Source organism: Cryptomeria japonica, unplaced genomic scaffold, assembly GCF_030272615.1.
Source record: "Cryptomeria japonica unplaced genomic scaffold, Sugi_1.0 HiC_scaffold_59, whole genome shotgun sequence".
NCBI classification, from domain to species: Eukaryota; Viridiplantae; Streptophyta; class Pinopsida; order Cupressales; family Cupressaceae; genus Cryptomeria; species Cryptomeria japonica.
Genome location: NW_026728881.1, coordinates 302431 through 326956, shown reverse-complemented (window position 1 = coordinate 326956; position 24526 = coordinate 302431). Strand labels below are relative to the sequence as shown.

The following is a 24526-nucleotide window of genomic DNA, read 5'->3' as shown; positions in this document are numbered from 1 at the left end:
GTAATTCAACCAAGGTCTCATCACTGATATATTCCAAAGCATACTTATTGATACACAAATATACTGATATGTTTCTCTTTATCGATCGTTTGCAAACTACTTTGGACCAGCACACGATTGGATGCAGTCAGATTTTAGGAAGCACAAATTGAATAGTCTAATTGAAGGATGAATGATCAACAGGGGGGAAGATCTTTGGGAGGAGGAAGAAGAGATTGAGATCTGCCACCATTTCCATTTAAAACAACCCACGCCATCTTCAATCCCCAGCTGGTATGCAGCTCGAGATGACAATGCATGAACCACACTCCTGCAAAAAACATACATACAATCGGATATATGTTTATACGAAAGAAGCACAAATCTTTGAACCAGATGAGCGATTGAAGCTAACATTACGTAATGATATTAATACCTGGATTATCAGCTAGGAATCTGAGAGCCACCCAACCTCCACTGGGAACTCCAACTGTGTTTCTCTCCGGAGGATCCACCAGATTAAAGTTAGATGGGTCAGTGCTTGCATTGTAGTTTCCCATACCCTGACCCACTATGAAGAAGTTGAAGCCGTGCAGATGCAGAGGATGGCTCTCGAAGGTCGCAATGCTGGTGTCCTGCAGAACTAGCTGTACGCTAGTGTTAAAGGGAAGCACTTCGACTCTGGTGTCGTTGAGGGTCTGTGTGTTGTTAGGCGGCGTGCCGGTGTAGTTGAAAGGAAATGGCGGATTGTCAGGGAAAGTGGTATTGTAAACTCCATTGGACTGATTAAAGTAGTATGCTTGAAGAAGAGCGGTGGTGGGAAGAATGAAGGATATGTTGTTAATGGAGGCTGCAAATTTGGTACCGTTGGGGCCTTGACATGTCTGTCCTTGGGGACACGGATTTAGCCCCAACCCGACTGTGAATAGGAACTGTTTATCCATCTTCTGAGGGACAGCTGCTGCAGGAAATTTCGGATTGCCCAAGCTTCTCATCTTTTGGCTAAAATTGGCGGCAAAGGAGGTATCGTTGGGGGCTGGAAGCGTCGGTTTCATCATAGGAAGAGAGGATGAGGATGAATTAACTGCTGTCGCATTGGAAGTTACATACTCTAAAATTCCAGCACTGGTTGAGTTATCAAAAGCTGCTGTTCCCGTAGCGAATGGGCCTGCTAACATGAGGAATGTGGCATTGGGTGGCTGAGACATAGCTGTCAAGAGGACGTTGGTAGTCTGACCGGGAGTGATGAGAATAACATTGGTTTGAAAAGGCTTGACATACACAGCATCCGCTTCTACCACAGTCAATGTGTGGTTGGCTATTGCGAAAAACAGGTCACTATTGAGTGCAGCATTAACTATACGCAGTAGGTAAGTTTTCCCAGGGTTCACTTTGAGCCTGAATGTATCTGCATTACACAACACAGGAAACCTTTGTTACATTTACATTTAAACAAATGAACAATAGCGACCAGTCTAGTTATGTTTCATCCATTTTAACACCCCGCCCTCACCGTTGGTAGAGCAGTTATACATAAGTCCAGGGAGCCCGTTGATGGTATATGCATCTGACACATTAGCTTGCGCACCACTTTGCATTGCTTGATTGATAACAGTCTCAGTGTCTGCATTCCACCACTCCCCTGCAATTTGCAACACATTATCAACAGCAGTATTTTCATTGTAAATTTAGGACTATGTACGTACAATGGCAACACATTATCAACGAGTACTGAAGGGCATACCGAAAACAATAGGCACTTCCTGGTGTGGGCGAGGGAATGGGTAAGAAGCATTCTTCTTGGGATAGATGATAATGGGCCCATGTATGCTTGCTCGCAACCATGAGATGTGGGCATGCCACCACAGTGTTCCTCTCTGCCTTTTGACAATAAACTTGTACACATAACTTTGCCCGGTTTGAATTGGACACTGAGTGACATAAGCAGGACCATCCGCCCATCCAGATCTAAGCTGCCGAATTCCATGCCTGAGCGATTCATAGGAATTCATTAGGTGCACCCACTAAAGGGACATCAGCATATAATATTATTTTTATTAAGTAAATAACTGAGTAGCGGGAGCAGAAGAGATACCAATGTATGCTAATATTGTTTTTAACATTATTTGTTACTTTGATAACCACGCGATCTCCTTCTCGAGCAACTACTGGAGGCCCCGGATATTGCCCGTTGACAGTCAAGAGAGCTTTCGTGGTGCAAAGACGAGTCACATTCGTCATTTGGATCTGTGGATATTTAGAACAAAGAATCAATCACGGCTATCTGTAAAAATTTAATACTTTCCTAAACAATAAAACATTCAACTCATTCCATAGAATTATATAACCCACAGTGAAATTGTAGCGCCGTGTGATCACAGCATGTTTCGCTGAAACAAATTGAATAGTGAACCACAATGCCAAAAGTGGCAGCACGAGGCGGCCATAAAATGTCTGCATTGCTAGAATCGTACAATACTTCCTCTTTCAGAGTCTGATCACAACTTAAACAGGCTAAAATGCCAAATTGTTTCTGAACTGAGATGTGAAAATCTGTTTCTTTGTGTTTGTATATATAGATACACGAATTAAATCAGCTGTTGTTGGGTAGGTTGGTAGGCAATACTGATATTTTAACACGAGTATAAATCGACATGAACAAGTATTGTTAGCAACTGTATTAATCTATTTCATTTTCTTGACTTTTAATGATTCACATGTACTCTTCGTCGTTTTTGTTTGTTATGGAGATAAGGTGGGGCTTTCTATCCGGAGTGGCAACCAAGTAAACGATTCGCCCGATGAATACACCATCTTTTCCATTGTCATTAAAATCCATGAAATGTAAACCTATTTTGGTATACCAACCACTGCTCATATTTTTGTTATTGGGAATTTTTGAGTTACTGGGTTCACATCCGTTCGTTCCAGACTGGTCTAAGCCTCCACTCCCGGTCTTCGAAGCAACATCGTTTACCCATGCGGGACTACGAAACTTTAACTCCTTTTAGCTTCTAGGATCACATGAAATGATTGCATGATTAGAATTTCAGTAAACATAAATCAAACGAGACCACTCCTAAAAACACTCTGATGTTTTCTCAATCTTCATTTATGATTGTCATATCTACATGATGCCAATCAACTTCAAGCATCCGATCTTGCTCATGGATGTGACGATATAGCTCCTATATATATTTTTAGCTCATTGTTAATCACACACCACACCCTAATTTCCCAATGGAAATTACTGAGCCCCGTTTTGGAGGTTGGTCTAATCCTCATTCATTTGAATTAGGTCCTATATTTGTGCATGTGTGGTCCCTTCATTGGAAAACCATAGTTATGTTAATAAGTGATTTGAGAGTGTTTGTTTTCGCATATAGATTTCCCTTGTGTTTCTCCCATGCCTGCGACATTCAGTCTAACCTCCTCACCCAAAGTTATGATTCCTAGGCTACCTTCTACGTTAGTAATTTGAATACACATGTAATTAGTGTTTATATGTCACAAATTAAATTTACTATAATGTTCAATGTTCATGTTTGTGGGTGTGCCATGAGGTCTTGTTTTGTGAGTAACAAGTCAGAATCAGGGCCAAGTGGCTAAATAAATTGGTTTGCAATCGATTTCATTCTCCTCATTTTTCACATATTAGTCGATCTAGTTGTGATCAATGTTAATCATAATATACATTTAAAGCCCTTATCCTAACCCATCTCATGTTCTAGTGAGATAGGGATTTAATAAATAAAAAATGATAATTGAAAAAGATTCTAGTGTATTATATGTTGTCACACAACCAGTGTTTCTTTTGTATCAATACATGTGGCTAGAGCAGATGATTAAAAATGCAATTATAATACTTCTATGAGTCTTGACATAAAATAATGGAGATATACAACTACAAAAATGTGCATTATTAAATCTTTACTATACTAATATAAAGTGCATCCATTCATTTACAATTTATATGTTCAATTCTCTATAACACTAAAAAAAATTACTATACCTTAGAATTGGTTTAGTGACCAATTATTTAAATGAACTACTAGTTCATATAGATATATCATTAGATCTATCATTTATTAGCGTTTAGCAACTCTTGGGAGACTTGGTACTAGGAAATTGTTAAATATTCAAGGAAAATTGTGATGTCCCACTCACAATTAACTATTATTTAACAGTCACATTCAAAAAATTGTGAAAAACGTTTTAGTAATTTCATTCATCACTCCTATAGGTCTAGCATGAAATGAAGTGAGGAAACCTAGAAAATATATTGCAAATAGAATCTAGATATTGTCTTAAGTTTATCATGATCTATGATAGTAACCACAAAAATAATTAGGGAAAAAAAACCCATTTCATTCATTTTTACTTCTTAAATATACGTCATTTTGGCTAAAATATATACCTTTGGGGCACTTGCAAAATTAAATTTGGTGATTGTAGGGGCTTATCAACCACTAATGGAATCACGAGCATTGCAAAAGGATAGGCGACATTTATTAGAGATATTTAGCATGCTATTATTCATTATATCTCTTTCTATAATTAAAATAATTATTTTAGCTACGCTTACTTGATATGTTAGATCTTTTTTCCTATTATGAACCATGTCATATTGTTGGCACAATAGTGAGCTTTTGAAATATGGACCACACTTTTGAATGGTTTGAAAACTCATACACCTTGTAATTCTTTTGCCTATGCATCTTTATTTGATTTTAAATGGTGATTCAAAGTGTTTCAAAGCCTACATGAAATCGATAATACCTATTCACATCATCTTCAGTTTAGAGCATTTCCCCTCACAGAATCATGTTGAGGATTTATAAGGTTCTTAAACCTTCATATTGTCCAAAACCAATACTTGCTTTTTTCTCTCTTTCATGTCAAATATTTTGTAAACATTTTAACTTGATGCATGAGACACTTCTTCATTGTTTGTGTTTGCATATTGAGAGTATTGAGGTAAACATCCCTTAAAGTAGGTGGATGGACGAAATCCTGACAAGTTGATAAGCATATAGGAAAGTTAAACTCCTAGAAGGAAGCATGGGGACCGAGGGAATCTTAAAAGTCCAACTTTAAAAGTTATTAAAAGGGCCTTTGAATATTTTAGAGGATTGAGGAAGGTATGAAGGGAAGGCCAAGTCTAAAGGTTGAAGAAATAGACTTAGAAAATGTTCAGAGGACAAGGGATTAGGATATCAATTTTAACAGGTAAATGGTATTTGGGATGGGAATGTCCAATGGTCCAACTTGAAAGACTCAATTTTTTTTAAAGGTGATGTATTAGGAGGTTAGGATTGACGAGAAAGATGTGACATAAACTGAAACTTTGAAACTATATGAATTTGGCAAACATAGAAAACACAGAGGAAATCAAGTAGAGAGCTCTCATACTTAAATTTTATGAAAATTTGATATTTTTTAATATATGAGGGGATTAAAAATAACTACAATAAGTTATAAATCATAAATTAATACCCACATAGATGTTTCTTAGATTGATTACAAGTAATGGGTCAAATAGGGTTAAACATACAAAAGGGAGGGGACTCAAGAAGTATTGTGGGATCACCCGTGAAGAGGGACAAGAACAAGAAGAGGAACAAGACACAAAAGGAAAGGAACGACAAAAATCTAAGTAAAATTAGAAGAAGAAGGTCAATGAGAAGGAGAAGGAAAAGTAGAAGAAAGGCAATAAGAAGAGGAAAAATTACATGAAATTAAAATATCTAATACAAATATAGTGTGGTATTAATAGTAGGTCAAATAAGAGTATATCACAGAAGATAACATAAAACATTTTGAAGAATAAGTATCTGATCATTATACCTATTTCATTATTACAATATATTACCCTTTTACATGAATATTGTGACAAAATATGTAGCTTGATAATTCTTCTTGCCAAAGAGCTTCCTTATTTTTGGCGCTAAATTTTTTTTTGATTTTATGGTACTTGAATATTCATGTCAAACACTATATTTTTTTGTTGGGCACTGGGGTCACCATTCGTATTTTCCTTGTTGACCTTGGTGGCCTCTACAATATCCCTTTTTAAAGTAATTAATGCATTTAATACATTGCATGAGTTCTATGAACACAAATTTCTAAGTTAGTTTAGTGCACTTGTTCCCTTGAGTTGAGTAGTCCTACAAAGTGGGGGAAAAATTTAGTGTCGTAAACTACACCTAGTGCATTAATGACACTTATGCAATAGGCTCGGTGTGTTTATAATAAAAAATAATAATCAAGATACTATCATTCCAGCATCATGGATTTTAAAGATGAAGCATTAGCAACCCCTAATCCAAATGTGGGATTGATTTGGTCAAATGGGAGAGTGGTGAGCATACATGTATGTAGCGCACAAACGTCCCGAAATGATTTTAGATTTAAATTGGATATATTCTACATCGAGCCTCTTTTGATGCATGTCCCTTCTTTTGGGCACATTCAAAATGGCTATTCCCACTCATTTTGAGCAGAAAAACTCTTCTTTCTCTTTCATTTTGCAACATTCACACTCTCGGATATCTATCTCTCACACTAGTAATAAAACTCTACCAAAATCTGCACTCATGAAAATAAAAAACAATTATTATCTTGCTTACAATCGTGCCATTATTTCAAGAGAGGGGTCTTTCCTATGTAATGTTTTCCTTTCTCTCTTATCTCTTGTATGTATTTTTTTTCAATATAACATCATGTCACTAGTCTCTAAATGTATTTATTATCTATTTGAATTAATCAAATTAACATTTTATCTCAAATAATAGTGGGTTTCCTCCATTAAGAAGAGTTTGTTTCTATTGCACAATCTAATCTTTTATTTTATCCAATCTATGTATCTAGTTGTCTATGGAGGTATAAACATAGAAACAGGGGTTTGAATAAGGCAAACCCCTATACAACCCCAACATGTTGCCCTATATGAGTGTGTGTTGGTGATGAATAGTTTCATAGTGCATGAGATTCTTTTTGGTGTGACTTTTGGTGCTTTTCTATTTTTTGTTTCTACATATGACACCGCAATGTGTAGATGTCCCTCTGGCACATTGGTATCCAAGGCTAAGGCTTCACCAGTTCATGAGTAAAGTATGCATTTATAGAGATTTCTTTTTCTATAATCAAAATATTTTGACTATTTGATATTCCTTTCTTATGTAGTATTTTATGTTTATAGACATAGTTTAGTTTGTTTCCTTTCTTCCATATCAATCTTCTTGGCTCACGAGAGTGAAAATTAAGTGATGTATCGAAGGTTGGTTTCCTACACAAGATATTTTCATCTCAACGGTAGTAAATACTCTCCTCTACATTCTCTTTTTTAAACATGATAAATATCTAAGAGCATTTGAAGAAGATTCCGAAGTACAATGGAGGCTTCATACATTCAATAAATTCCTTAATCTAGCAATTCCTTTTCATTTAAACCTCCTTCAAAATTTGAAGGATTAAATTGTAGCTTCAAATTAATCCAGGTGATGGCCTTGATGAATATCTCCTCTCTTTGATCAAGCCTGAGTTGATTCACATTATCTCCCCCTTCAACAGTATACTCTTTGACATTTTCATTGACGTCCTCTATATGGGCTCCTCTTCTCTGAGACATCTCCAATGTGTCCATTTTCCATATTAAACCTCTAACTATGTCTGTAATATCGAGCTCAAAGCCTCTTTGTCTTCTTCCTCTTCAACCCTTGTTTCTATATGTCATATTGGCTACCTATAGGTCTTCTTCTTGACACAAATGAACTTCCTCTAATCCTACTTGATGCATGCCAACTTACTAAACAGAATTTCAAATTGGGTATGGTTTATTATTAAGGAAAAAATGGTTTTGAAGGGATCTGAAAACCCTGAGTACAAAGAGCTGCAAATAGAAAACACATAGCCAAACAACAACACAAAAATTACCTAGAATACAGAACCCTAAAATAGTAGGCCAACAAAAGAAAATATAAAACCTAACACAAATTCTTCAAGGCTTTAGCAAACTCAACTTTCATTTGTTCCATATTTTGGGTAATGTTCATCAGATCTTGCAATTCTATGTTTGCTTTAGCTCCCTAGCGTTCTTGAGATGTCCATGGGTTTGAGATGATGGACCTACACTATCATCCTTATTCTAGTTACTCTTCTCGACTAGGTTGATATTAATTGAAATGTTGCCCCCAAACTTCAAAGCCTAAATAGTCTACCACTGATTCACAAAAGTTTTATCCCCTTCTACATTGCTGTGAATGGTTTTAAGGCTCATGCTAATAGATTAGTGAGGTTATAATTAATTCTCTTCATCTTGGCTTCAATAGCCCAAGTCTACCTTCATAGTCTTCAAGTGAGCAACATATTTGGTCATGTTTTCTAAGATAGAGAGCATTTTGTCTTTTTCCTCATAAGAGATCACATTGTCAACAGGATCCCTAAACGAATATCGACCATCACCTTGCTCCAAAATAACCACTTTTCTTTTAATGGATTGGATGTTGATATTAACTTGATTGATTTCTAAAAAAGGCTCTTAGGAAATCCTAAACTAGTCTACTATGGCATCCCTATTAATACCCAAAAAATAGCTAGATTCCCAGGGTCACTTCCAAGGAAAGGGGACTATTTTTAAAGATCCCTAGGAAAGGGAGGATTATTAATTCTCTCTTGATTAGCATAATTAAAAGATCAAGGGGAAGGGGAACTCCCAAGAAGCCTTCTCCTCCACCCATCACATTCTCCCTTTCGCCCAAAAAATTCTCCCCTTCCAAATTTTGGTTCTTGTCAACCTCCTCAGCATCTAACTCCTCATCAAGTCATCTAGGAGAATCATGCATGTAAAATTATTTAATTTAACAAATCTTTCTTTTTATACTGAATTTAATGAGATTCTCTTTTTCTTCTCCTCTGACACATTATTCTTGTTTTACTTTGAGGAAGTTTCATCCTTTGTTTGCTAGTCCTCATCCTCTGAATCATCATCACATTCCCCTATATTTCTCTACATACCCTCCTTTGACACCTATTCACCGAGTGCAAAGGGGGATAACCTTGATATTTTCACTTAGAGGAAAATGGGAGGGCATTGAATTGTTCCATAATTAGAAGGATCGAGCCCTCATGAAGATTAGGGTTTCTTTGCTTCTTATTATGTTCTTTAATATTGTCTTCCAAGGATGATAAGAGATAGAATGGAAACAAACGAAGAACTTATTTCTAAAGTGTTTAAGCCGAGAAAAATGACCACCATAGATTTTGGTAAACCACCCATCCAAGGTAAAATATTGTATAAGGACCTTAGCCACACCCACCCAAAGGGGTTTAACGGTGTCTACTTGGTAAGAAATGTTTGAATTGTTGACAAGATTCAACCCCTCTCCATATTTTAGAAAGGTTTTCACCATGGACTCAGAAGATTTTGCCCTTGAAATTGTTTGTTCCTTCCATAGGCAGCCCAATAAGCTCCACAATCAACTCCTTTGTGAAATCTGAGCTTTTATTGTCATTTCAAAAAAATAAAGTGCATCCATTATCTACCAAAAATCTTTGTTACCTTTGGATCAAAGCCATGAGGATTCTCTAAAAAGGGTGTAACCCCACATTAAGTAAAAATCCACAAATTTTTCTCTTTTATGTGCATTTCGTCAGAGGAAATGCGCTCCTATTGATGTCTCTCCTCCTATTATGGATCCCACATATAAAATAAAAAAGAAATGCCTACCCCAACAACAGTCATAATCAAAGCCCTAAAAACCCCACCATGAATGTCATCAGAGGAAATGGACTCCTATTGATGTATGTCCCCCGCCATGATGGAGCCCACACATAAAATAACAAAGAAATGCCTACCCCACAATTGACCACCCAACAACATAGTCTCAATTGAAGCCCTTAAAAGCGCTATTTGAAATAAGGAAATCTAAAAACCAAGAAACTGGGTACTAATATCACCCACAATCCAACTGGAAATAGTTAGCTAGTGAGCACCAAGGGGGAAAAATACCTAACTATCATCATTAAAACATATCAAATAATGAAGAAAGGATAGGTTGAAAAATATAATCACCCACATAGACAAAAACAAGTTAACCAAGGTGGTTAATATTGTTAAATATCCAGGCAACTGAGAGGGGCTTGAATTAGTTGAAAAACATAAATCAATTTCATGTAACCCTTTTGCACATCTGGAGTAACCAATAGAATTAATTAAGATAGATATAGCATGAAAACATAAACATACAACAAATCACACAATGAACACTAGATATGATGTGGAAAACCCAGAAAGCGAAAAATCACAGAGAATGTTAGTTCTCAATATAAAATATTGGTTTAGGTGACACCAGTTAAGGTAATTTTTACAAAGGGTTTCTCATTGTTAGAATACTCACTTCAAGAGGGCTCATTGCCCAGAAAAAAGGTCGACTACTGAAGAAACAAAAAATGAAAAGAAAGAATCCACCATTGAATCTCAATCTGAAACACCAGACTACTTCTGGTAGCTCAGTACCAATGCATTCTCACATATTGCCAAAAATCAGATCTTTCCTTTCCAATATCGCATTCAATAGAAATGCGACACTTTTTCTATATAAATTCATTTAGATCTTTCTTTTATATAAATACATATATACATGTATATATGTATATATATATACATGTATATATGTATATACATGTATATATATACATGTATATACATGTATATATATACATGTATATACATGTATATATATACATGTATATATATCTACATATATACATGTATACATATATACATGTATATATATATATGTATATATGTATATATATATATGTATCTATACATGTATATATACATGTATACATGTATACATATATCTATACATGTATATATACATTTACACATGTATATATGTATACATGTATACATGTATATATACATGTATAGATACATATATATATATGTATGTATATATATGTATATCTATGTATATATATATACATATATATGTATATATATACATATATATGTATATATATACATATATATACATATATATATTGTCTCAGGGAAACATAATCTTCTAAATCGGCCAAGAGAGAGTTCTAAAATAGGTCAACACTAAACCTTATTGTGGTGGGAAGGAATCAGAAGTAGACCATACCACAATGGAGAACAATTGTCAGATCAAAATGTTACATCCATTATAAATTTTGGACCCGAAACATGACTTACACTACACCAAAGCTGCTACACAACCTCAAATTCTAGACTTAATCCAGACCCAAAAATCATTGCCCAATACAATGAAAATAAGAATGGAATCAAGATACACATGAATACAATTAATCAACACCATATCTAATAGACAAAAATATCTAGATTGACAGATCAACTCAATTAACCCATGTTGAAACATAACTTCCAGAGTACCAAAGGTTTCAGGAGTTCATCTTTTGGATCACCAACACCAAGGACATCAAAAATGTTGATTTCACATCCATCTGATAAACCTTGAAATCCTTATAAGCTACAAAAGCCAAAAGCATCCTAATTTCCTCCATCCGAGCAACCAGGCCATATGTCTCGTCAAAATTAATCTCTTCAATCAAAGTGTAACCTTTACAAACCAATATTTCTTTATTTCTCATAACATTTCCAGCTTCATTGAGCTTGTTCTAGAATACCCACTTTGTTCCAATCACATTCTTATATGTCATTTTATTAACTAGTTCCCATGTTGAATTATTCTCAATTGTGTCCAACTCTTCTATCATTACCTTCATCCAATTCTGATAATTGCAAGCTTCTTCTGTTGTTTTCAATTCAATCTCTAAAAGTTAACATAACAAAACTTGTTCTTGAGCTGCTTTGCTTCTTGTGATAATTCCTTTGTTTGTATCTCTGAAAAAACGGTCCACTAAATGATTCTTCTAAACATATCTCAATGTCTTAGATGTAGAAGTTGAAGCTTCCTAATCTTTCTTTTCTTCTTCTCCTTCTTCGATCTTCTCTCCACTTTTTCTGTCGGTCGATTCATCAGACTCATAACCTACCAATTTGTCAGACTCTTTAGAAATGTATTCATCAACCTTCGCATTTTCACTTTCAACAATCTTGTTTAGCCTTATATTACAACGTTGATATGCTTTCCTCTTTGTTGAATATCCTAGGAATATGCCTTCATCTTCTCTATTGTCAAATTTTCCAAGATTATCTTCATCTCTCCGGATGTAGCAGTTTCTTCCAAATACCTTAAAATATTTCATTGTCGACTTTCTACCATGTCATAGCTCATAAGATGTATTTCCATGTATTTTCTTATATAAAATTACATTAGGATTGTAGACTATAGTATGAAATGCTTCTCTCCAGTAGACTTCTCTGTTGATCACTATTTTGGTTGCATCTTGAATTATTTGGTTCATCCTTTCCACTACACCATTCTGTTGCAGTGTTCTAGGGGAAGATGACTATTTTCTAATACCATGTCTCTCACAAAAGTTGTTGAACTCTTCCGAATTAAATTCTCCTCCTCTATTAGACCTCAAACACTTAATTTTTCTATCAACTTCATTTTCAACTTGAGCCTTAAATATCTTGAATTTCTCTAATGCTTCTAGCTTCTCTCTCAAAAATGCAAACCATGAAATTCTAGAATAATCCTCAATCAACAACATGAAATGCTTCTCACCTTGTATACTTCTTGTTTTGGTCGGACCGCATAGTTTTGTGTGCACTAAATTCAACAACCTAGTGGACAAGTGCTCTAAATTATTTTGTATTTTCCTTTCATCTACTTCAAAGTTTACATTCTCTACAAATTTTGTTGGTTTGGTCGAACTCGGTAAATCTCTCACTACACTTGATGAGCTAATCTTCACCAAGTTGTCAAAATTGATATGACATGTCCTTTGGTGCCAGAGTCAGATATCATTGATCTAAGATAACAAACAATTGTTTGCATCTCCTTCCAAGAAATACATGTTCCACCAATCTTTTTCCCTGCTACAATAACAATTTCAGATTCTTTCTAGATCTCACAACCATCATCTTGAAAAACAACGTTGTAACCATTTTCACACATTTGTCCAACACTCAAAATATTAAGATGAAAACCATTAACATAGTAAACATTATCAGTATTGTTCTTTCCATCAAAAGAAATAGAACCAATCCCACAATTTGTGTTGTTTGATCATCTCTGAACCTAACAAAACTACCATCGTACTTTTCAAGTTTCACAAACTTACTTTAGTCATGAGTCATATGATTTCAGCATCCACTATAAATCAATCATTCATTTCTATCTCTTCTAACATGTACAACAGTAGCAACCACCTTAGGAATATCAATCTTTGTTACATCTCTTTTTACCAAAACAAGCAATCACCATCTTCATAATTTAAATCATCATCTAAAATACCAACATCATCTTTGACATAATAGGCTCTCTTATTAAATTTTCCTTTACCTTCTCTAGACCTTTGTCTTGAACCTTTTCCCGAACATCTAGTAGCAATGTGACCAATCTTTTCACATCTAAAGCATTTAAAAGGTAACATACCTTTGTATTTGTCGGTGTCTCTCTTCAGTTTTCTCACAAAGCTTGCTTTCGTCTCATCTAAAATTTCATCTTCTGGATCTTCGTTAGATGCTTTGAAGGTAGACTCGATCTTAGCTTTGTGTTTTCCAAGCTTACCTCTCTCAAATCCTAATAGAGTACCATAAGGCTTCACTCTTGTAAATTTCTTCCGATCATAGGTTTCTTCATTAGTCAAGATCTTATCATTGTAGCTTTCTGGTAGGGACATTAGAATCTTCTCAATTATGTATTCATCCAACAAGCTGACACCAAGTTCTCTGATTTCATTTACCGCACTATCAACCTTATAAAAATCGGTTGTTATATCTTCTCCTTCTTCCATTTTCAAGTTCTCATATCTGTGATTAGTTTTTATCTTCTTTGATAATTTAACTCTGTCACTTCCTTCATAGATATCTCTCAACTTTTTCCAAACCTCATGAGTAGTATTCAATGAAATAATCATTGTCAATTCAATCTTTTATAAAGCACTAAACATAGCATACCGTGCCTTTTCATTCACTTCATAAGCTTGAACCTTATCTAGAGTACTAAGACCATTTTCTGATTGAATATACTAAGTTTCCACTGCTTTCCAAGTGTTGTATCCCAAAGAGATCAGGTAGCCTCTAATCTTTAATTTCCAAAAACTATATTCGGATCCTTCAAAAACAGGAATAGTCAATTTATGTGCCATTGGATCAAGATCTACCTCAAGCAGATAAGCTCTTCTCCAAGTAACCAAATCTCTGATACCAATTGTTGAATATCCGAGCAACTGATAGGGGGAATGAATTAGATGAAAAAATTAAATCAATTTCTTCTAACCCTTTTGCATATCTATAGTGACCAATAAAATTATTTAAGAAAAATATAGCATGAACATATAAACATACAATAGATCACACAATGAACACCAGATATAACGTGGAAAACCCAAGAAGGGAAAAACCATAGAGAATGTTAGTTCTCAATATAAAACACGGGTTAAGGTGACACGGGTTAAGGTGATTTTTACAAAGGGTGGCTCACTGCTAGGATCCTCACTATGAGAGAGAACACTACCCAGAAAAAGGCTCACTATCGAAGAAATAAAGGAATAATTTAGAAAAGAAAGAATCCACCACTGAATCTCAATCTGCAAGACTGGACTGCTTCTGATACCTCAATACCAATGCACTCTCACCCATTTCCAACTATCAGATCTTTCCTTTTCAATCTAGCATATCTTCAATAATAATACCATATTTTTTTATATAAATTCATTCAAATCTTCCTCATATATATATATATATATATTATCTCCAAGAAACATAATCTTCTTAGTTGGCCAAGAGTGAGATCTAAAATAGGTCAACACTAAACATTCTTATGGTGGGAAGGAATGAGAATTAGATGATACCACAATGAACAATAATGATCATATCAACATGTTACATCCATTACAAATTCCAGAACCAAATCATGGCTCATACGCTACACCAAACCTCGAATTCTGGACTTAATCTATCTCCAAAAATCATTGCCCAGTAAAAAAAAAGAATGGAATCAAGATACACATGAATACAATCAATCAACACCATATCCAATAGATAAAACTATCCAGATTGCCATCAACTCAATTAACCCATGCTAAAACACAACTTTTATAGCACCAAACGTTCCAAGAACACATCAACTGGATCACCAACACCAAGGACATCAATGACAACCATTATGTTGACTTTGAAATGACAACCAGTGATAATCATCATCATCACATTTGCAACGAATATCAAGTTTCATATTGTCCTCAATGTTAGGGGGAAGAGGGTCAATCCCATTCCAATAAAATCCTTGTCTTTGGAATGCACCAATATTTTCAAAAGCATCCGCAAGAGAATTACCTTCCCTAAAAATATCATAAATATACAAACTATCAAAATCCTTGATAATGTTTAACACAACCTTCACCAAATATTTAATGGAACAACTTGAAGTATGTAATAAGTTTAAACAATTAATTATGTTGAGTGAATCATCCTCAATCTAAACCTTCCAAGAACCAAGATCAAGAGCTAACTTGAAGGAATTAAAAATAGATGAGGCTTCAGCCAGGTGGTTGGACTTGATTCCCAAAGGGAGTGCCATTTGCAAAAGGAGCCTGCCATAATCATCACTCAGCACACCCCACAACTAGTTGGCCCAGGATTCCCCTTAGCTGCCCCGTCAAAATTAACCTTCACCGAATCAAAAAATGGAGTAGACCATTTAACATTAGTTCTAGAGGTTTTAACATTTCCCAAAGTTCTAGAAATATCAAAATTTGAACCCCAATTAATAGGAGACTACTGATCTGAAGCATTAATATATATAGGAGGCAAGCCAAGATTAACATCCTTAAGTACAATCTAGAAATTATCCTTTACAACTGTACGAATCCTCTAAAACACCACCTTAAAAGGGAGAAGTACATCCCTAAAGACACAGTTGTTTCTCTTGTTTTCAGATCTACATAGACACATGAGGCATAATCAAAGACCAAAGTAAATTCAAAGATAGATTAAGAGAAGGAGGGGACCAGTGAGACCACATCTCCCCGACAGAGGAAAGGAAGACCCAATTAAAATTCTAGGTGGCCAAGATAAGAGACCAAAATTATCTGGTAAAACAACACTCCATAAAATGATAATTGACACTCTCTATTTATGCAAATAACAAAGAAGGCATTTATTAACAGGAAAAATACCATGCTTACAAAGGTTATCCAAAGTAAGAATCTTAGTTTGAATCAAGAACCAGAAAAAGATGTTAATCTTAAGAATCAACTTACAATTCCAGATTGAAAATCCCATAGAGAAAAGGTCAACTTAGGATGATAGGGAAGGGAAAAGGCTAAGGTGGAAAAAAAAAATCCAAAGGGTGGAGGCCCCCAAATAATATGATCTAGAAAAGAAGCCATGAAAGGAATATGCTAGAAGCTCAAAAAATTGGAGCTCACCTAGACCTCGATCAATCACTAAGGTTCCTTCAACTATCATTAGTAAAGTAATGCACCATCTTATCACCAAATTGGGCCAAGAAAGCCTCCCTAATTGGTCTAAAGGAAGGGACCTCGAAAATAGGGGAATCTCCAATCCACCAATCATATAAAAATTCAATGCTCCATCCATTCCCTAGAATCCATCTAATACCCTCAGAGAGAATACATATGGCCTTGATCAAATTATTCCAAAGCACCATCTTAGTAGGGTGAGAAAGAGCCTCCAAGAGTTGCCCCAAACCAAGCATGGCCTGGGCATATTTACAGCTATAATCTTACACCAATCCAAATCTCCAAAGAAAAGTCTTTGTAATTACTTAGCTGACAAAGCAACATTGAAATCCTCAAGCTTTTTGATACTCAAACCACTAGATTTATGAGGCAAGCAAACTTGGTCCAAGAAGCCAAATGAATACATTTACTATCTTCTGTGACAAACAAGAGAAAGCATTTCTAAATATTTTCAATTCTTTCATAAAAAATTGAGGGAGTTTTAAAAAGGTTCATAGCATACACCAAAATATTCTAAATCAAATCCTTGATCATTTGAACTTTACTCGCTTGACTAAGATGCATAACTTTCCATCTAACAAGTTCTGAATTGAATCTATCAATCAACCCATTCCAAAATAAATTATGAATCACATTACTATGAAGCGGGAGACCAAGATAAGTTGTAGGAAGATCCTCAATTTTACAACCCAAAATATCAACAATTCTTCTCTGTCTAAGAATAGGAGTGTTAAATAAGAATAAAGAGCTCTTCTCAAAACTAACTTTTTGACTCGAGTTAGATTCATACCTAACAATATAGGCTTCAAAGATCTTACTTCTCTAATTCAAGAGTATCTCAAAATCAAAGTATTATCAACAAATTATTAATGTGGAGGGCATATGAAATAAACTTTGAAATAAGCGAAGGTGGGAGAAGTGATTGTGGGGGTGGTAGGGCATCTGTAGGGGAGGACGAGGACACTAACTCTTATGACGATGAAGGCAGCAAGGAGTGGTTGGTCGCAGGGCTTGCTATGCCAAATGGGTCGTTGTTTTGGGTGGTTCATTTTGTTTTTGGCTAGGCAGGTGTTATGATGGGCATGGACTGGTTTCTCCTTAACATAGTGGGTCTGCATGTTTTTTCACCTTCTTTGTGCCCTATGGCGGTAGTTGCAATTCTTTCCTATGGATCTGGAGTGGTGGTGGCCTTTGGGTGGTGTTGGGAGGATGTTGTGGGAGTTGTAGATTCTCTCATGTCTTTTTTTTTGCTCCCAGGTTTGCTACTCTATCGTGCGTGATGGTAAGTGTGGGCTTGGTCTGTGATGAACCAGGATGGGAAGTTGTTATTATTTTTTTGAACAGCGCTAGTAGTTGTTTCTATTCTCCCTCCTTGTTCTTTTTCTCCCTTTCTTTCCTTGGATCTCATTGAGAACCCTCACCGGTAGTTGGGTGTTCGATCCAGGAAATTGCTAGAGCTTGGCTTTGTGCTGTCATTTTGGTGGGAGTTTTTTTTCTTTTGGGTGTGACCAGACCCTTGTTTATTTCCTTGTCTCATCCTGGTTGTGAGTCTCTTCTACTCTTCCCTCTTTTCTTGGTTCTCCGTTGGCTTTGGGTTGCCCTACTATTGAGGTGGAGGGGCTGCTTGTGTGTTGGGTTGTGCAAGGATTGCTTAAGCAGTGGGTCTTCTCTCCTCAGTGTCCTATTGAGGTGCCTCTTTCTCATTTTGAGGTGGAGACAAGGTATCAGGGAGTGGTTCAGCTTCTGCGAACTGCGAATGGACTTTGTGTATGGTTGGCTTGATTTCCACTCTTGCCTATAGAGGTGGCTCTTTCTCCTATTGAGGTGGAGAGAAGGGGTGAGGGAGCTTTTTGAATCCTATTGATGCTCGTGTTGCTAGTTGTGGGTGCCTGTCAATCCTTCCATGGTGACCGTCACAGTTGGGTTTGGGTTTCCTTTATTAACCCAGCTTCATAAGTTGCTTTGTGGGTTGAGGGAGCCTATAAAAACCCTCTTGTTCTTTCCTTTAAAATGTTTAGGGTGGCTTTTAAAAACCCCGCTTCACAGATTGTTGTTTTCAGGTTGTTTTATTGTGATCTGGTTCCTGTCTGGTTGTTGGATTCGTGTAAAACCCATTTTTAAGGTTGAGGGAGCTTGGAAAAAACGTATTGTTTTTCTTTCATTCAGGGGTTGGCTGGATGCTAGTAGTACGCTATCAAGTTGTGGGATCCTCTTAAAACCCATTCTCAAGCTTGTGGGAGCTACCGATTCTCTCATGTCTATTTTTTTGCTCCAAGGTTTACTGCTCTATCGTGTGTGATGGTAAGGGTGGGCTTGGTCTGTGATGAGCCAAGATGGGAGGTTGTTATTATTGTTTTTGACAGCGCTGGTGGTTGTTTCTATTCTCCCTCCCTATTCTTTCTCTCACTTTCTTTCCTTGGATCACATTGAGAACCCTCACCCGTAGTTGGGTGTTCGATCCAAGGACTTGCGAGAGCTTGGCTTTGTGCAATCATTTTGGTGGGATTTTTTTTTTCTTTTCGGTGTGAGTAGACCCTTGTTTATTTCCTTGTCTCATCCTTGTTGTGAGTCTCTTCTGCTCTCCCCTATTTTCCCGGTTCTCTGTTGTCTTTGGGTTGCCCTCCTACTGAGGTGGAGGGGCTTCTTGTATGTTGGGTGCTACAAGGATTGCTTAGGCAGTGGGTCTGCTCTCCTCGGTGTCTGATTGAGGTAGCTCTCTCTCCTTTTGAGGTGGAGACAAGGTATGAGGGAGTGCTTCAACTTCTGCGGGCTGCAAATGGACTTTGTGGATGGTTGGCTTTCTTTCCACTCTTGCCTATAGAGGTGTCTCTTTCTCCTATTGAGGTGGAGAGAAGGGGTGAGGGAGCTTTTTGAATCCTAATGATGCTCATGTTGCTGGTTGTGGGTGTCTGCCAATCCTTCCATGGTGACCGTCATAGTTGGGTTTGGGTTTCCTTTCTTAACCCATCTTCACAAGTTGCTTTACGGGTTGAGGGAGCCTGTAAAAACCCTCTTGGTCTTTCCTTTAAAAGCTTTAGAGTGCCTTTTAAAAACCCTATTTCCCATATTTTTTTTCTGGTTGTTTTACTATGATCTGGGTCTTGTCTGGTTGTGGGATCTGTGTAAAACCCATTTTTAAGGTTGAGGGAGCCTAGGAAAAACCTATTGTTTTTCATTCGTTCAAGGGCTGGATGGATGCTAGTAGTACCGTGTCTGGTTCTTGGAGCCTCTTAAAACCCATCCTCAAGGTTGAGGGAGCCTAGAAAAACCCTTGGTATTTTTCTTTTTTAATGGATAGGCTGGATGCTGGTAGTTTTCAATGGCCCAATTTGGCCAGTTTGTGTTTTCGATTAGGCTTAGGTTTTGCTGTTAGTGATCTGGAGACTCTGCTATAGGTTAAGGGAGCCTGGTAAAACCCAAATGTGTGGGTTGGGGTGCTAGTTAAACCCTCATTTTCGATTTCTCAGATCTATAAGGTGGTTTAGATCTGTTGATTTGGCCGGCCTTGTTTGCATTGTCGCTCTTTTGTGTTTGGCTCATGATTGTTTCATTTTGGGTGCCTTGTCTCTTGTAGCCTCTTGTACCACAAGAGAAGTAATGTACAAACCTTCTCAGATGTTTGTGGCTTTTCTGTTGTTGAGCTTTGTTGTATCTGTCTACAGCATCCCTTTGTTGTTGTGAACAAACCAGATTAGAAGAGGAGGGGGATAAACCTCTTAGCAAACCAACAACTACAACTTTAAAAATGAAACAGCTCAAGGCTTCAACCATAATAATAAAGAGAAAAGAGGAAATTAGATCCCCCTATTCGATACCCTTATAACTCTTGAATAAACTAGAGGGGGAGTAATTAATCACCACCTAAAAGGTAGGAAGCGAAACAAATTGCCAAGAAATCTCCAAAAAAATATCTCTAAAACCAAAATCTTTAAGAACTTTAATAAGAAAACCCCAACTCACACGGTCATAAGCCTTCATAAGATCAAGCTTGAGGAGAATCCCTACTCTCGTTTTGCATCTCAATGAGTGACTGTTCTCGTAAAAAATTGCAATAGAATCAATAATTTTCCTCCTATGAAAAAAAACCATTTTTCTTAGGAGAAATAATCAGCGAGAGGACCAGCTACAATCTTAAAGCCATAATTTTGAAAAATATTTTATAAATAGAGTTGTAGAGACTAGTCTATCTGAAAGTATCAAAATAATTAGCCCCCATGAAACTAGGGACAAGAACAATTAAATCGGCATTGAGTTCCTTGAGAATCCTTCTACAACCAAAAAATTCCTTAGCTGGATCATAAATATCTTTTTCCACAATCTCCCAGAAACATTGGAAGTAGAAAAAAGGAAAAGCATCTGGACCCAAGCCTTGTTATATTCAAAAGAGAACACCATATTTTTAATTTTATCATCAAAGGGGATGGAATTGAGAATTCTATTAGTATCATCTTTAATAACATTAGGTATAACATCCAAAAAAATTCTCCACATCACCACTCAGAGGCAATCCTTCCTCAAAGAGGCGATTGGAGAAAAAACTAGCAACTACCACATTAATGTGCTTTTCCAAATCCAATAGTGCACAGTTCTCATTGGTGGACGAGATCCAATTAGAAGCCTTATTTTTAAGAGTGGAAAGATGAAAAAATATACTATTCTTATTCTCGCATCGCAACTATAGAGATCTCTCTATATTTGTTAGCATAATTCTTCCTCCTTTGAAATGAGGTTATGGAGACAAGCCAGCAAGGAATTTTTCTAGTCTAGGATACTGCAACTTTAACCATCTTTTCTGAATGGAATCTTACACAACCTTGAGATCTCTTTAAATGATTTTCCTCTCAGAAAAGATATGAACAAAACAAGTATCATTCAAAAGAATAACCTTAGCTTTGACCAATCTCATTTTTTTAGAAACTCAAAACATAGTCGTATTGTTAGTCCTGACATTCCATCATTTTCTAATTCTATAGAACAGGTTAGGGTGCTTGAGCCACATTTTCTCAAAGTGAAAGGAAAAAAGAATTTCCTTCCAAGACAATCAAGCAAGAGAGATGGGGAAGTGATCAGATCCAATACGAAAGATCAACTAAAGGGACCACAAGTACAAAACAAAACAGTAATGGGTAATTAGGGCTCTATCCAATATCACTATAGTGTCAAAAAAAAAAATTAATTAATAATCAACACAAAATTTTAAATGAAAATTACAAACATTATTGACAAGGAGAAAAATAGTTACAGATGTAGAAATGAATCTCTATTTTTTTCCTTTTTTCACTTTGTCTTTGTTAACAAGTCGTGTCTCTTACATGCTTTGTTCTAAATCACTACTACATCTATCTTCTCAATCCATTTACCACACAACCCTAGCAGGCTCATCTATTTCTGGTTTTCCTTGTCCATGCTTCATATCCTTTTCCATGATCTCTACCCTGTCTGTATTCATGCACTGGGCATCAATTTCTTATCATCTGTTCTTTATTTCCTCTACACGCTTTTCTGGCCATCCCTTTGTTTTTGAATCTCATAGGTTTGATGTCTTCTACTCTACACACTCTCCTTCCCTTTGTAATTAAAAATATGTTGATTTTCCCACACAATGTTATTATTTTTCCTTACTCATAAATCCCTTTTCACCTTTCAGTTTTTCTCAATCATTTTGGCGCACCCTCTCTTCTCTTTCGGATTTCTATTTTGTTTTATTTTACATAATAATTATTTCCCATCTTTTCAAATCCCCATGTGGCCCCACGCCTTCATTCTTATTCTAGTTTTTTTTTGTTTAACATCCAAACTCTTCATTTACCCCAGACACCTCTTCGCCACGCCTCCATCCCACACTGATTGATATGCCTGCAATATGTTTCAATTATTTTATTTAAACTACCTATCACTTTAAACTTACTTGGACAATATTTCTTATTGTTTGTTCATTTCACCTCATATTTGACTCTCCTTAGCTTTGTTAGTGTTGTTAATTTTCTTCAAAGAATTTAATTACTCAAATAAAACACTTACAAACTTATAAGCTAAAATTTATCAAAATAAAGATAAGAAATGAAAATCCTCATTTTAATATTTCAAAATTGAGGTTTGGTGCAAGCTATTTGTGCCCCCTCCCAGATGCCCCTGCATCAATTTGTGTTTGATATAATTGTTAAAACATTTATATGTAACATATGCTTTATTTATTATGTAGTGAAAGCATATTTCAATTTCAATGGTCCTTGGATTATAATTCATATTATGTATGAATTGATTTAAATTATATGTATGTAGAATTTCAATACAAGCAAGTAGTTATTTGTGTGTGTGTGTGTGTGCATTTATTCCAATAATATGTTTTCTTAACTAGAAGAGATTCTATAGAGCCAAACCCCATCTCAAAACTCCACACCACAAAGCCCCAAACCCCCTCCACTTTATGAAGCTTTAATTAAGAGAAACAAAATATGAAAACATAGCCACATTATTGGTAGTATAGATTATTTCGCAATGAACTGAATAATTCCCATACATTAAATATTCAATACTGAAGATGTAAGTCATCATCGATTCCATGAAATAAGTCAATATCAATTGACGCGGCTGTAATAGTGGTATGTGCACTGACAATAAAAATGTCTATAAAGTTTTATGTGATAAATGAAAACCATATGAATATCAATTGATATCAATAGGTATACACCTTAACAATGATATACATCAATTATATGTTGTAGCTAGCTATATTTGTGTTATATTGTTGTTAAATCATTTATATGTCACACGTGCATTATGTATCATATACTGAAAACATATTAAAGTTTCAATGGTACTTATAAGATTACAATTCAAATTATATAGGAATTGAATTAAATTATAAAAACAAATTAAATCATATGCATGTAGCATATCAATACAAGCAAGTGCAATTATGTGCATGTGTGGGGGGGAGAAACTAAATTCCAAGAATGTAGTTTTTATCTAGAAGAGATTCGACATAATGAATGCCCATCTCGGAGCTCTACACCACAAAGCCCCCACCCCCTCCGTTTGATAGAAGCTCTAATTAAGGGAATGAATAAATGTTCAAATATAGAGAGATTATTGAGAAAATATATTTTTTCACAATGAATTGAATAATTTCCATATATTTCATATTTAGTATTGAAGATATGAGTCATCATTAATCACATCAAATATGTTGATGCAAATCTAGATAGATTCTATGCATAGAAGGAGGAGAAGTGGTATTATAATTGAGATTAAATAAAACAAAGACAGATCTTTCATTTACATATCTATAAGTATGCCTTAATCCAATTATTTAATTAAATTTAACTTTTTATAATGCACTTAAAAACTAATTCAGAAAAGTGCTAGTCCTAGTACAAAATGAGGTAGTATCAGATAACAATCTGACAGAAATCATGAGAAAAAGGTTACAAACGATAGATATCAATGTGTTTTTAAAAGTTTCTTATAAATCTTACTATATTTCAAAATAGACTAAATTGTCAATAACAAAATTGTAATTTTTCTAATGATTCATTATACATTTTTTCTTATTTATTAATTGACTATTTAGATGTTGAAAAATGAAGATAATATTTAAGATTAAATTATCTGTCACAGAACAACATTATTTTCAATTAAGTATTCGAATGAAGAAATATACTGCTGAAAATCTCAACCATATAAAACAACAATAAATAAGTATATTACAAGGAAATGTGAATCTTACTGTTAGAAATTCTCTGCAAAACTTGTAATTTTAATTCTACCTTCGCACTTTCACTTTTGAAAGGTCCATGTGGAGATGTCTCTGTCATAGTAATTCAACCAAGGTCTCATCACTGATATATTCCAAAGCATACTTATTGATACACAAATATACTGATATGTTTCTCTTTATCGATCGTTTGCAAACTACTTTGGACCAGCACACGATTGG

The 24526-nt window shown here is 35.5% G+C and overlaps 1 protein-coding gene across 1 annotated transcript; it reads right to left on the bottom strand.

The window, feature by feature from the left end:
• Window positions 1-176: 176 nt before the first annotated feature.
• LOC131863297 (laccase-4-like) lies at window positions 177-24404 on the bottom strand. Its single transcript, XM_059215096.1, has 7 exons — window positions 24357-24404; window positions 2332-2463; window positions 2075-2226; window positions 1724-1968; window positions 1493-1621; window positions 416-1387; window positions 177-310 (listed from the first exon to the last, which is right to left on the bottom strand). The coding sequence occupies exons 1-7, from the start codon at window positions 24402-24404 to the stop codon at window positions 177-179; spliced, it is 1812 nt and encodes a 603-aa protein (XP_059071079.1).
• Between the last annotated feature and the right edge of the window lie 122 nt (window positions 24405-24526).